This window comes from Lates calcarifer, linkage group LG5 (genome assembly GCF_001640805.2).
Source record: "Lates calcarifer isolate ASB-BC8 linkage group LG5, TLL_Latcal_v3, whole genome shotgun sequence".
Classification (NCBI taxonomy): Eukaryota; Metazoa; Chordata; class Actinopteri; family Centropomidae; genus Lates; species Lates calcarifer.
Genome location: NC_066837.1, coordinates 11,551,906 through 11,565,697, shown reverse-complemented (window position 1 = coordinate 11,565,697; position 13,792 = coordinate 11,551,906). Strand labels below are relative to the sequence as shown.

General features: G+C 44.5%; 1 protein-coding gene across 1 annotated transcript in view; it reads left to right on the top strand.

The window, feature by feature from the left end:
• cntln (centlein, centrosomal protein) overlaps nt 1-13,792 on the top strand; it is a 75,032-nt gene that overhangs the window by 40,242 nt on the left and 20,998 nt on the right. Inside the window, 8 exon segments of the mRNA XM_051070270.1 lie at nt 1,015-1,112; nt 2,016-2,545; nt 5,465-5,546; nt 7,461-7,542; nt 7,904-7,976; nt 7,978-8,173; nt 11,511-11,723; nt 13,225-13,322. Of these exon segments, the coding sequence (XP_050926227.1) occupies nt 1,015-1,112; nt 2,016-2,545; nt 5,465-5,546; nt 7,461-7,542; nt 7,904-7,976; nt 7,978-8,173; nt 11,511-11,723; nt 13,225-13,322 (1,372 nt within the window).

Below are 13,792 nucleotides of genomic sequence, written 5' to 3'. Positions count from 1 at the left end.
TGATTGAATGTGACATGCTGGAAAGACAAAAGAGCAGGCTAATTCAAAGTAACAAACTTCCCTGGGCAAAGCGTCAAATGCAAAGCAAGGGAGCAGCAGCTCCTCATAACACAGCCCCTCTCACTTTTTACTCTCTCTCCTTCTACGGCCTCTTTTTCCAACTCACTCTCCAAAAGATCAACTGACCTGAAAAGTCAAGGTTCTGAATTTTTAATGTTTCCAGCCTCATTGTACAAATTATTTTGGTCGTCCTGTCATGAATGTTTAACAGGAGGGAATGAAAGGCAGAAAATTTTATATTATTTTGTGTTGCCCTTTGCATCTGTGTGAGCAGGGAAGATATTCCTCCTTCTGCAGGTCTATACTGTGTGTCAGACTGTGACACTGAGGCCTGTTGGATTGTGTATGAGCACATGAATATGTGTGCATCAAATCCCCAAACGTTTGGACTCCTGTATGCATTCTGTTGTTATCATAAAGCTCAAAATCATATGTTTGCTGAGGCCACTATTGAAGTTTTCAGAATAAAGCAGCACGTTAGTCTGAGGAGATTAGTCGTCCACTGGGGAAACCGAGTGGACTACAAAGCAGTGCAGCCTGGGGCTGTGTGTTCACAAGGGATTCAAACACTTCTCTTCGTTTGTTTAAGATCTCCAGAGAGAGGTTGCACATTGCATGTACCAGTGTGTGTGCTTTTGAACGCTGTTTTCCTATTTCCTCGTGGACTACTAAATAAACTACCTTTCTGTTAATCGGGAGGAAAAAGGCTATTTGATGAGATTTTTCAAACAGCAGTGAAAATTACAGGTCCCTGTGAAAACAGCGTTTAGTGATTCTGTGTTCCTTCTGATTTGATTGACAAACGAAGAAAAAAAAAAACTGGACCTTAGGAGGGAAATTAGACCTTAGTAATGCTAATTGTTTTAATGTACCCTTTTTATTATCATTCTATTGATTGAGCAGCCCGAGTTTGACACATCATGTCATAATAACGAGCTTTGTTCCCCTCTGCAGAATTGCTTCACAAAGTGGTAGAGGAGCGCCAGGTCAAAAGCAGCACTCCAAAAAAGCCTTCTGTTTCTTCAGAGCGAATGGAGCAGTCATTTAAAAAGGTACAGCACTGTGCCATCACTAAGTGTTCTTTGTCATTGCCAATAATAGAGACCCGACAGAGCCGTAACTACAGCACAATGCCTCTCTGAGAGTTTGATTGTGCTCCATCGAGAATGATTTAAAAGTGTTCCTCTCGCTCTTGGAGGAAATGGTCATGAACTCGTTTCCAAGCCAAGTGTCAGCCTGGTAGTTTGTTTTTCTCACCAGAATAACCAAATAGAATAAATGTGGAGGAAACCGTATTAAGTTATACCAGAATTATAGTATTGTCGCTGTTGGTAGGTTGCTCTTGTTTCCGCACACATGCTCTTAAAACCCCTGCTTGCATGAGTTTATATATTGCCCACCATCCCCCTTCTGCCTTCATGGCAGTGAATCATTGGGAGTAGGGATAGCCATCTAATTTTGTTTGAAAGGTACCAGGCTTCACCAGCGGGCAGAGTGAGAACCAAATAAAAGGGAGAAATTGCCTGGAGGCACAAACCCAGCAGGCATCCACTGTTCTCTTAAACAGTCTCCACCAAAGATCTGACAAATAGACTAAGTGCTCATGGTTGCTGTCTAGTTAGGGGTGATCAGGGTAAAGGGGGTGCCACTCAGTCATCCGTACTCTTTCCAGGCTGTAGAGAGCAGTGATGCCTCCTCTCATTGGTTCAGCCAGGCGGCTCATAAAAGCCACTGTGTGCATGTGACCACAAACAGGTCAAATCAGGCTGTGGCCTTTCTCATTCAGGTTTTCACTGTTATCAGAAACTATCAAACAACATTTAATTTTTTCAGTGGCATTGCAGTAGCAGTATGTTCAAAAGTTTAAGTATTTATGGTAAAAACAGACAGATATGCAAAGGAAAAAAACCTGAGTATGTTGTCCCACTGAGGCCTCATATGTCTGATTCTCTCAGATTGAGCAGCTGGAGCGGAGGATGATGTCCCTGGAGGAGGAGACAGAGAGGCTGAGGGAGGAGAAAGAGCAGCTACTTGAGGCCAACGAAGACTTGGCCCTCAACTGCCACAGACTCCAGGCCTCCCTGGACCACCTGCAGGCCCAGGAAGCTGTTCGTGAAGAGGCAGTCCAGGCCCAGGCCCTGGCCCAGGGGGAGCGGCATCGCAGCGAGATCACGGCTCTAGAAGGCCGGCTGGCTGACTCTCAGAAAGAGGCTACCAAGCTTCATCATCAGCTGCTGAAGCTAAGACAGGAGGTGGGAATTCTCAGGGCAGCCAGGGACTTCTATAGGAACCGTGCCGCAGGACCGGTGCGGGCGGGCGGGAACGCTAGCAACATTAGCAGCAAGGTCAAATTCAAGACAACAAGGCTCAGAGGTCCGCTACGGCAGTGCAGCGACCGAACAGTCAGCCCCAATCAAGCCATCAGCTGGCAAGGCCGCAGCTCCAGTCCCACTAAGGACGAGTGGGAGGACATGAGCGTAGATAGGTAATGATACGCACACACACAGACGCTCTTATTCTCACCGCCTCCCGCCTCATTATTTTTAGGTGGTAGGAGCAGAGAGGGTGGGCTGGCTGAATGGTAGGGGGGCCACGCTGCATCGAGGGGACAACGTGCATATGCAAAGCGTAAGCAAATGGGTGATTGAATTTCATCTTCTGTCTAGTTGGTATTCAGGAGCCAAAAGAAGAATGCGAGCGAGAATGATAGAGAGAGGGAGAGAGGAGGGGGAAACTACTGTCAGATCCTTTGAAATATCTTGGGACGCCTTGCTTGGAGCTTATTGACTGAAATTTGCATGCAAAATTAGCCACCTCTCCACACAAAGTTGAACCAATGCCAGAAAAGCTCAGGGATAAGGAGGCCGCCGAAGCCTTGATACCTTCCAGTGATGCCATTTTCATGCACTAGTCACGCTATCCTGAAATTGACAGTTTGGCAGTTTGATTTAATTTACTGGTCCTGTGCATATTCACTAACCCCCCCTTGACAGCACTAAGGATCCCCCTGCAAGTACCCCCCGCCCTCCCCACCCCTCTTCCACAGCCCCCCACCCCCATTCCGCTCACCCACTTTTTCCACCCGTACAAACATGTACTGAAGCTAACCCCACCCTGTGTCTATATGTTGGGTGTCTTGTGGCATGTCAATTCACACATGTGTGTGTGCTACACTTATTTCCTCCAGCCACCCCTGTAACACACACACACACACACACACACACACACACCACACCACACCCACACCCTCCTCTCTCCTCTCCTCGCCTTAATTTAGTTAGATAAATTTTGAATGACCCTACTCGGCTCAGTACCAGATGTCTACAAGCTGTTTAACACCTTCTAAATTAAGAACCATCGACAGTAATTATTTCATGTATGTTTTATGCTAAAAAGCCACTGAGCCAACATTTATTGAGTGATGGTCGGAATGATTTGATTTCAAACACTCAGAGCTTTCGCTGATATTTATTTCCCTTCACTCTCTCTCCCTGTATGCCTCTCTATGGCTTCTCCCTTCTGCTCCGTCCCACTAACTCGCCATCTCTTCACCAACTAATTCATCTGACTGTAATCCACCCCAGCTCTATCCACATGAGGCCGTTTAACAGGGACTGGGTGCAGCTCTGCCCTGCTTTCCTAATGCCTCTCCATGTAGCTAATAAGCAGCAGTCTAATATATGCTTTACCTGAGAGGAGGATCTAAGTGGATTTGTGAAGAAGGGTTCTAAACTGAGATGTTGTCTTATTTAAGGCACCTGTCAACTGATTTGTTACTGTAAAGCCTCCTGCGTCTCTTTTCTCGCAGGGGTCTTCTTCAGCAGTACATCTGGTAGGCGCTCCCGGAAATACAGTATTTCTGCCTAAGGAGCTTCGGCCTAAATAGAGCCAAATAAAGATGTCAGACTCGTTAAGGCTACTGCCAAGTCTTTGTGTCCCCCCCCCCTTTATTTCTCTTGCTGCCTCTGGCACGCTCTCTCAAGTTTAGAGCTGCTGGAGGCAGCTGACCATTCTGAGATCATCAGTTGGCGAGCAGGACAGAATGAGAGCACGGGGTATGGAGAATGTTTTAATGAAAGTAATATGTGTAACATATGTTTATATATGTTTAGTGGTGGCAAGTTAATGGAAAGGACAAAATGTAACAATGAATGTTAAATGGTGTTTTCTTACCACATGCCACCAGCACCACTTTAATGACCTTGAACTGCATTGCAGGGATTCAAGGACCTTTTTTTCCCACATTTGGGGTTTTGACTCTGGGCTGTGGCTCAGGAGTTACAGTGGGTCATCCATTTATTGGAGAGTTGATGGTTCGTTCCCTGGCTCCCATGTGTCCTTAACTTTCCGTCAGTGGCCAAGCATCTGTGTTCATTATGTTTCTTCACCCATTTACTCACGTTGTGTCTGTATTTGACTACCTGTGTTTATTTACAGTATGGGTTTGCTACACAAACAGACACACACATCCCCTGAAGTATCACCATAACATGCCAGCACAGTTTTCTTAACTGTACTGCATATTAAAGCTCATGCAGGAGACAACTTTGGTTGTCTGTGAACACAGTTACAGTAATTATAGATGACTGATTGACCTTATGTTTTCTGAGAGTCATGTTAAGTTTACTATATGTCAGTTTGCACATGATATAAATTAAAATCAATGAATTTAGATTTCTGTTAACGAGACTGAATTTAAGTCAGAACTGTTTCCCACCAGCAGGAACTGGGTAGCATCTAAATGTATGTAACCTTGGTCTTAGTGGTGGTGATAAGTGATCCTCAGCAAGCCCCTGTGCCCCATCCAGACCAGGTTTAACCCTAACTAGCCCCCGGTCTTGTCATGTTCCAGTTAGATCCTCTCTCTGTGGTCTTTACCTCCGCTGCTTCTCCCAGGCCCCACCTTAATAAACCCGCCAGCGTAAATGTCACTGGCTTCCACCTTCACATCAAAGGTCACTGTCAATAAACCTGTGTGTGTGTGTGTGTGTGTTTCTGTGTGTGCATGTGTGTGTCTGTCTCAGGAAGCCCTTACCGTGTGTCCATCAGATGCAACTTTGCTTGGCTCCGCTCAGCCGTGCCTCTCACACACGTCTGTCACACACAGAGGGCTAATGAAGGCCACAGCCGCTCTCATACATGTTGATGCATTCACCATCAGCACCAGACACTGCAGCTCTTCACTTAATTTACACCCACATTTACACTTCCAGCTCAGAAATTGGATGGGACATTGATTTTCTGTTGGAAGGAGGGGGGGCAAAATGCACATATTTTTGCTTGATGTCAACTAAATCAACCATAAAAGGTAAATTGGATTTTTGTTCAAGGGTGGTACTTTTCAGAACCGGTGTAGTGGGTTCAACTTCTGGCCTGTAATAACCCTCCTCACCTTTCTCTGCAGTGACAGTGGTGAGGAGTACTCGGACAGTCTCAACAGTGCGCCCTCAGGGACAGCGCCTCACAGACGACATGCTAACAGGAAGGTCGGTTTGCCCTCTTACTTTAATCTCTCAGCTACATAAACATAAGCTGCATCAGTGTGAAAGTAAAACTTCTTCTAAATTTCTAATTTATTTTTTTTTAATTGGTGACAAAGTGATAATCAGCATATTTGGAGTAAAGTGTTCCTCGTGTGTGAAGAAAGAGCTACTGTACAAAACAAGATTACAAGCAGAGTTTAACCATATGTATTTTCATTTAAATCAGAAGGTCCCTGTGTGTTCAATTATGCACAGCTACATTACCATAGCCATAGAAAGAGGTAGGATAAATACAGTAACAATGAAAACTGTCCAAGTCTATGCACATTCTTTACCATGTTTCTATGAAGAATCTGCTTCACTGTGAATTAAGTTCTTTCCTATCCTATGTTCTGTTGCTCCTAACACAGTAATTTAAGCAATGTGCTCTTTATCAAAATATCCTCAGTCTCTACAGATTTATGCCGACAGGGTGATGATGAGAGATGTAGGAAAGACACTGTTTTTCGTGACAGATTTTGTTCATTAAGTTTTAGAGAAGGGACAAATGCAGAATGTTTGCTGTAATTCATGCACAACTGCAGCTGCACCGTTGGTACTCGGGTCAGCTGACCACCTAAAATGTTAAAGCATAAAAGCAAACAATCAAAGCTCTGTGCAGGTTTTGATTGTGCTGCATTGATTAGTTGAGTAAGCAGCAATTTTGATAATCAGCTAATTATTTTTGTTATTTTTTTAAGTAAAATTCCAAAGATTAGGTTGTTCCTGTTTCTTAAATGTGCATATGTGAGGCTTTTCTTCATCATATATGATAGTATACTGAATAGCTTTCACTGTTTTCTGTAGTTTTATAGACCGAATGATATGATTAATCAAGAAAATAACTGGCAGATTAATTCAGTGTTTCTAGAATGATTTGTTTGGTTCATTAACCGGCCACTCCCTTTATTCCTGCTGTCACAGAGGCTTCCTTGTGTGTGGTTGTGGGTGCTGTTTCTTTTCCATCTCCTCTCCACACCATGAAATCAATAGGCCTGGACCCTTACTCTTGTCCACATCAAACCACTTCACAGCAGGACATGGCAGCTCCAAACCCCAGAGAGATATGTCCGTCAAGAAGAGAGATGAAGAGAGGAAAGAGGGGGGACCTTTAAAGATATTCTGTCTTTTTCTCTTCTCCTATCTTTCTACCTTTACACAAGGAGGGGAGCGAGGTAGAAGGTGGAGAGGGAAGACAGGATTGTTGTTGTACATGTAGCCAGGGAGCTGTCAGGACCCTGACTCTCAGATCCCCTTTAGTTTCGCCGCTCCAGATCTGCTAAATGTGCCCATCAGTTCCTCGGGGCTCATCGCCGTGACAGCCCCGGCCCCTCACGACAGTGCGGTGTCACAAACCAAAGGGTTCATCTCCCTTCTCCTCTCTGCACAGGCACTGTGTGATCAAACCTGGCACTGATCAAATCCTACCTGACCCCCCCCACAAAGGAAACAGGCAAAGAGGAAGGAGGGGTGGGGATGGGGGGGTTCTTTGATGTCACTACAAACAACGGTGCAGTTGGGAGGTGTCACGCGCAGGCACTTAGGAGTGCAAATGACTACACACTCACACTCACACACACACGTCATACTGTAGGAGTGAATCACAGCCTTCAGACAGTGATTGAACAAAGGCGGCATTTGCAAGCATCTGTCAGAAGTAATATCCGTGCTGAGAAGTGTTCCAGTTGGAGTCAGTTGAACATGCTCAGGTGAATTATTAAAGCACAGGGTGATTTGTCTTGTCGCGTTAAACTGAGCACACCCTGTGATCATGGTGTCATTATGAGCCGCATCTCAGGAAAGCACAACATGTCAACCGGTTGTGTTACATTAAACAGCTGCTTTTCATCACTGTCTCTGACTTTTCTGTTCTTTCAGTCCTACAGGTGTTTGCTGATCTCACACACAGGAGCTCCAGCAGCACAGTCTCGCAGAAAACAACCCACTGTTCGGGCCCAAGGTAGAAGAAGTCTTCCTTTTCCTCACCGATGCAAAAGTACAAAAATCTAATCGACTATTAATTGAAGCAGGAAAAACACTCACTGGGTGTACATGCTGCCGATCAGAAACAAGTATCTGAGAAGTTTACAAGCTTTCTTTTTTGTTTGTTTTTTCAAGAACTTGACACTCCTCAATTGGTTATAAATGGAAAATGTTAATCACTCAAGTTGTTAAATATATCACAGTTTTCACTTGTGCATACACAAAGACACTTTTACACATGCCTGTTAAATCCCAGCAGCAGCTTCTAATAAGGGATTTGGAGTTTTTTCTGTGCAGTTGTCAACTCTGAGGTGCCTGCATGTTCTTCTTCCTGTTAGATGATAAACAGCATGAGCCCTGGGAACGAGGGACGAGAGGAGAGAAAATGGAGGTGGAGGAGGAAGAGGATGCTGATGAAGACCCAGCACTGCTCCTCCTCTTCTCTGCAGCAGCGCATAGAGTCCCTGCAGCGTCACATCGACATACTGCGAGGTGCCAGGAAAGATGCTGTACTCTCAGCCAAGGAGCTGCGAAGGGCCAATGAGAAGATCACGGCACAGCTCGACTCGCTCACCGAGAAGCTCTGCAGCAGCAAGCAGCTCACACAGGTAACCTGGGAAAAAATACAGGGAGTCAACTAAAGAGGAAAAACCAGTTGTAAATGTTGGGAAGTTTCTGATTTGTCTGTCTTTGTGTCTTTTTGTGGTTCTTTTGTATTTGCTGTGAGCTGAGAGTGCAGCAGTAGCAGGTCCTTTGCCGTTATCATGCTTAATAAGTGTGGCTGACAGGCCTACCCTCGCCTGTGGAGGTCAGCACCATGGAGCAGAAGAGAGGAGGAGATTCTCTCCTTTCCTCTCTGGCTTTGCTGTTGTCTCGTCCTGCTGAATGTTTTAGTAAGCCAGCTCTCCACAACAATCTGTGTCACTGGCAGTTACATTTCCTCACATACGTGCACTCGTGCACGGACAAATACAAGGTAACTGAATCCAGTGCCACACACCCAGTGAGTTATTTAGTACCTGCCTCTGGGTAGGAAACTCTTAGACTTGGTATGGACTATAAATAAAACACCAAGCACTTTGCCCCCTAAACAGTATCTTTCCTGTCAGGGCCTCCATGCACACACCAACATATGTACACACACACACACACACATGGACACATGAATACACACACAACACCTGGACAGACACAGTCGTTAATCCGACAGGCAGGAGACTTCTTTTGGTAAATTCAGACATAGCAGCAGCCAGCAGAGGCACACTGGACACCTGATTAGGAGCATGTGTCTGTCTGTATATTTACTGTGTGGAACAGTACAGATACAGTGTGTTGTACTTGTATACCCAGGTCAGAGTGCAGCCCTCATAGTGTTGCTACCTAGGAAGTGGCCCTTGTGCTCCCACCCAGGCATCTGATTGCTGAGGCCCAACGAGACCTTAGACTCAGACACAGCAGTAAAGGCACATGTGTACACAAACACACACACACACACACACACACACATACAAACACACACTGTTGTGTGAATGAGTGGACAGAGAGGGAATTGTTGTCTTCCTGTTTGTTTCCTCTTTCCTTGTGCAGTATTAATGCCACTCCTCCAGAGAAAGTTGCAGCTGACTGACTGGCCAAAGCCAGGTCTTGTTGCCCTCCCCGGAAAGGGCAAGAGGTGATGGACTTTGGGCTTGTTCCAGACGGTCCTGGCCAACTCTCTGTTTGTAATTGGCTTAGGACAGCCTCCACAGGGGCCATCATGTGAGAAGTAGCATGGCAGTTTCACAGAAACTTGTTTGTGTTGCTCTGTCTCCTGATCCTTGGGCCATTCTGTCCTCCCCTTGTTGCTTTCTCCCTGCCTCCTTCCATCATTAAGTCTTATTTCCTTATTCCTTCCTTTCTTACTTGTTGTCATGTCTCTTTTTCCCCCTTCTCTCTGTGTTCTCTACATTAGTATAGACACTAACCCTCACTCTCAGATGTGCAGGGCAGAAATTCATGGATTACTTTTCCCCCTTTCTTCCCAATATTTATTTTATATTTATTTATAACAACTTTGGTCAGTTATAATAACATTTTGCTCATCAATTTATAACAATTTTTGTAATTTCTGAGATCTGAGAACATCTGTCTGACATGAAGTGATGTTACCAATTATCTGAAAAATAACTACAAGAATGAGACCTAAGGTGTCATAAGAAGCTTAAAAAACTCAGGTGACAGGTGAAACCCAAGTCTAGCTCTGGATGAAATGCACTTGTCACGCATATCATCCAAATACAGGATCATTTGGTTGCTTAGATTATCTGCCTCACTCATTACTCCTCCTGTGACATGGCTTCCTGAATTTACCAGCTTTATCTCTTTAAGTGTGGAGTGTCCTGCCCTCCTCTAACATGTAAGGGGCTGGGATTATCTCAGGATTACAGAAAGCTACCGACATCACTGGCTGAACTTAAAAAAAATCCAGACATTATTTACATTTTAATGATAGTTGCACCACATATCATATAAAAAGCCACCAGGGTGAATACAGAGTGACTGAGGAGTCAGCACAGTAAGACGTTACACTGGTGTTCCTGTGGTTTATTTATGTTGACAAATTCACTTTGCATTTCTATCTGCTCTGGGCTCTGCAGCTGGTTTAGCATCGTACATTTCCTTATTTATTCTGCTAATGATCACTTGGAACAACATCAGTGAGATCACCACTCAGATAGAGAGAGGGAGAGGTGTCCTCTCCTCCAGCCTAATGGACCACCAGTATATCAGTCTGTGTCAGTGTCATCTCTCACCAGAGCTGAAAATGGCCTATGAAATCAAAGCCTGTCTTACAGGAAGTGTCATCAATGCCACTCTTAATTCGTGCACCACTGCCACTGCAGCCATAGCCCCACTTTTCATTCTCCTCACCTCCCTCTATCACTCTATCACTCCTCCTCTCTCTCCCCCTCTCTGGGGATATGACATGTGCGTCTTCAACAGAGCAGGGGAAACCTAAAACAAGAGGGATTCTATTAAAAGGTGTCAGCCAGCAACCAGATATCAATAACCTCCATGTATGCAGAGCAGGGACCAAACCCCGGGGACTCTGCGGTTTCACTTGTGCGTGTGTGTGTGCGTGGCTGTGCCTGCGTTCCTGTATTTACCCTGTGTGTGCAGCATACGTCTTCATGTATCATGTCTCCTATTTGTGCCTATTAAGCAGTCTTGATGTTTGATACCAGATCAGCTAATTGTGGCAGTATTGAACCAAACGTGCAGAGATGTGTTTCTGCTTCATATTTTCTTAATCAGCAGGCACAGAGCCTTTTCGAGCTCCACCACACACACATGTGGTTAAAAGTGTTCACCTCAGATGCTTATGTTCATAATCATTGATACACTGTACATCGTACATGATCAGCTAGTGCCATTATCGTTCATCAATCTAAACCCAACCACTCACCAAATGCTGAACTCCCTCTGTCCCAGAGTGCTCTCTGATTCTGCAGGATGGGTTTATTATGCATGCCAATCACTGGGAGAATTAGGCCCTATTGACCAAGCAACAGCATCATCTGTGTCCTAATTAGCATAAAAAAGGAGTTTTATCACAGACGAGACATTAAAGCAGAGCCCGTGGCGCTCGCACACGTACTGTTTCAAACATATTGTGTTTACTTTGTCTATGCATTTATCACATTCATATAAACTGAATTTAAACAACAGTACAACAGTAAAATATTTTTGTATTGTAAAGCAGAGAGAGCTGGGTTTTGGTTTGACTCAAACTTCCTTAAGTGAATGTCGGTTCATGTAGCCGTGTATCTCCTGTCACTCTCACCATCCTATAACACAGATATAGGTTTCCTCGATTTAATAACCGCAGCCACAACTTTAGTTTTTAGTTATGCTCTCATCAGCAGAAGCCTAGTCCACCAAGTCTGTCTGTCGGTCAATCTGCAGAAGCTGACCTCTGACCTGGCTGGTGTGGAGCAGCAGAAAAAGGTTCTGGAGATGGAGCTGGAGCAGTGGAGGCAGATCACGTTCCCCCAGCAAACTGCACCACCACCACCACCACCAGAGTGTTCCTGCCAGGGCAAAACCATACCCGCCCCACCTAACCCTGCCCCCCAAGCCCTGGAAGCTGAGGTCAAACAACTTCAAGCCAAACTTAAGGTGAGTTGGTGTAAGTTACAAACAGAGCAGCAGAGTTAATGAGTTTCCCTCATGTTTGTCTTATTGTGCACACCCTCTGAGATAAATCTCTTAAAAGGATAATGTTATTAAAGATTGTGTTCATTTCCAATTTTGTGCACTATGAAGCCTGAGTGGATAATACCATGAATAGCAAGGACATTTTTCAGAGTATTAATGCTCAAGTTGGCTCAAAAAATGTTTGTAAAGAAACTCTACGTTCACTTTTCTGTGTGCAGAGGTGCATCAGGCAAGTTTGTGAACAGAAGTTAGAAAATCTAATCTGTGAATTTTGCACATTTTAGTTAGGATTTCTTTTTGTTGCCATTTTGTTACTTACTGCGCAGTACCAAACAGTACTGGATTACACATGTATTTATGTTTTTAGATAGAAAAAACATTTCCCTGATATTTTTTCAAACATCAATATTTCTAAGTCACTTTAATATCTCACCGGTTTGAACAGCCCGCAGTCCTTGAGGAGTTTAGAAACTCTGAAAGAAACTCTGTCAAGGTTTTACTTTCAAATCATGGTGGGTAAAAAAAAAAACCACACACAAATTCTTGAGCCTTTCAATTTACACTTGACATCACCTGAAATTGCATGTGATTTCGACATGAATTAGCATTTCTTATCATTTGATCTTATTACGGAGTACCTGTCAGAGAGATGAGAAATGAGGAATAACAGTAGAGACGTGCCCTACATCATAGGGAATAAGGTGTGAGCGGTACCACAGTCGTTATCACCCTCTCCACAGCCAGCTCGTCAGTGTCACCAAGCAGATTGCTGCTGTCGTTACACACAGCCCAGGAAGTCATGTCAGGTGACACCAAAAGGGAGAGGCGAGGGATGCTCTGCGGGGGTGCACGCACCGAGCAAGCGCATTGTCAAAAGCTTGTAGTGGTACAGCTCCCACAAGAGACACAGGGCCCTTTAAATCAAAGTGAACATGCACATTCAAATATCCATCATAATCTGATGATCAGAAGCCAACCTGTCATCATGAGCTCTATGTCTCTGTTACTCAGAAAGAAAAGACTAAAACACAAAGTGTTGTAGTTTATAAAAATCTCACCACTATCACCAGTTTAAATTCAGTGAAAGCATCATTAATGACTAATGTCCAAATATTCTGATGCACAGACATTTATTAATATTAAATTAATATTAAATGTTTGCTACTTGTTTTAAATCTGTTGATAAGCACATTAGTCATATCCCTATTAAAATATATTCAGTAGTATTTTTACAAATATTTTTCCTAATTACTTCTCTGATCTCATCCACTTTGAAAAATACAGTTTTCCTTTTAACCTCTTTTAGCACCTTCCACCCTCCCGCTGTAACTATAATGAGGAGGCATGCTGTGCCTGACCTGTCATCAGCCATGTCGTGAAAAACCCTTCCCCACCCCCCATCGCACACGCTCAAACGTATTAACAAACACACACACACACGCCGTGTGCCCTACCCCCCCAGAGTGCAAGTACGGAGGTCACAAGGCAGGTGGCGGCTAACAAAGCCCTCCGAGGCCAACTCCAGGAGAAGGAAGACAAGCTCCGCCAGCTGCAGGACAAGTTAGTTTCACACCTTTCTCTTCATTACCAGCACTTCTTTCTCTTTGTCTTTGCAGTACAGCTCTTACTTTACCTTTCTTACTTCTGCATCCCTCTCACCGTCTTTGTCTCTCCATCTCTCTGTCTGCATGTTTGCACATTCAGCTCTCATCTGCAGTGTTTGATTCCACCATGTGGCAGCACTCTGTCTGCTGCACTCCACTTATGCATGCTCCTTCCTCTGCTTGAATCATTCGTCAAATTATGCATGTTCTCGTGAGCGAGTGTATGAAAACGACTGAAGGAATTAGTGTGTGTGCACATGTGCGTGTGTGGGTGTCTTGTGTGTCATGTGGTGTGGTGTTGCTTATGTGGGTAGCTGATGTGGAGTGCTGATCAAAGCAGCGTATTGATTGTTTGTGTGCCGCAGGAGGGACCATTTTGGCCCATGACACTAAAACCCACACAGCATCGCTCTGGCCTGTGGGCCA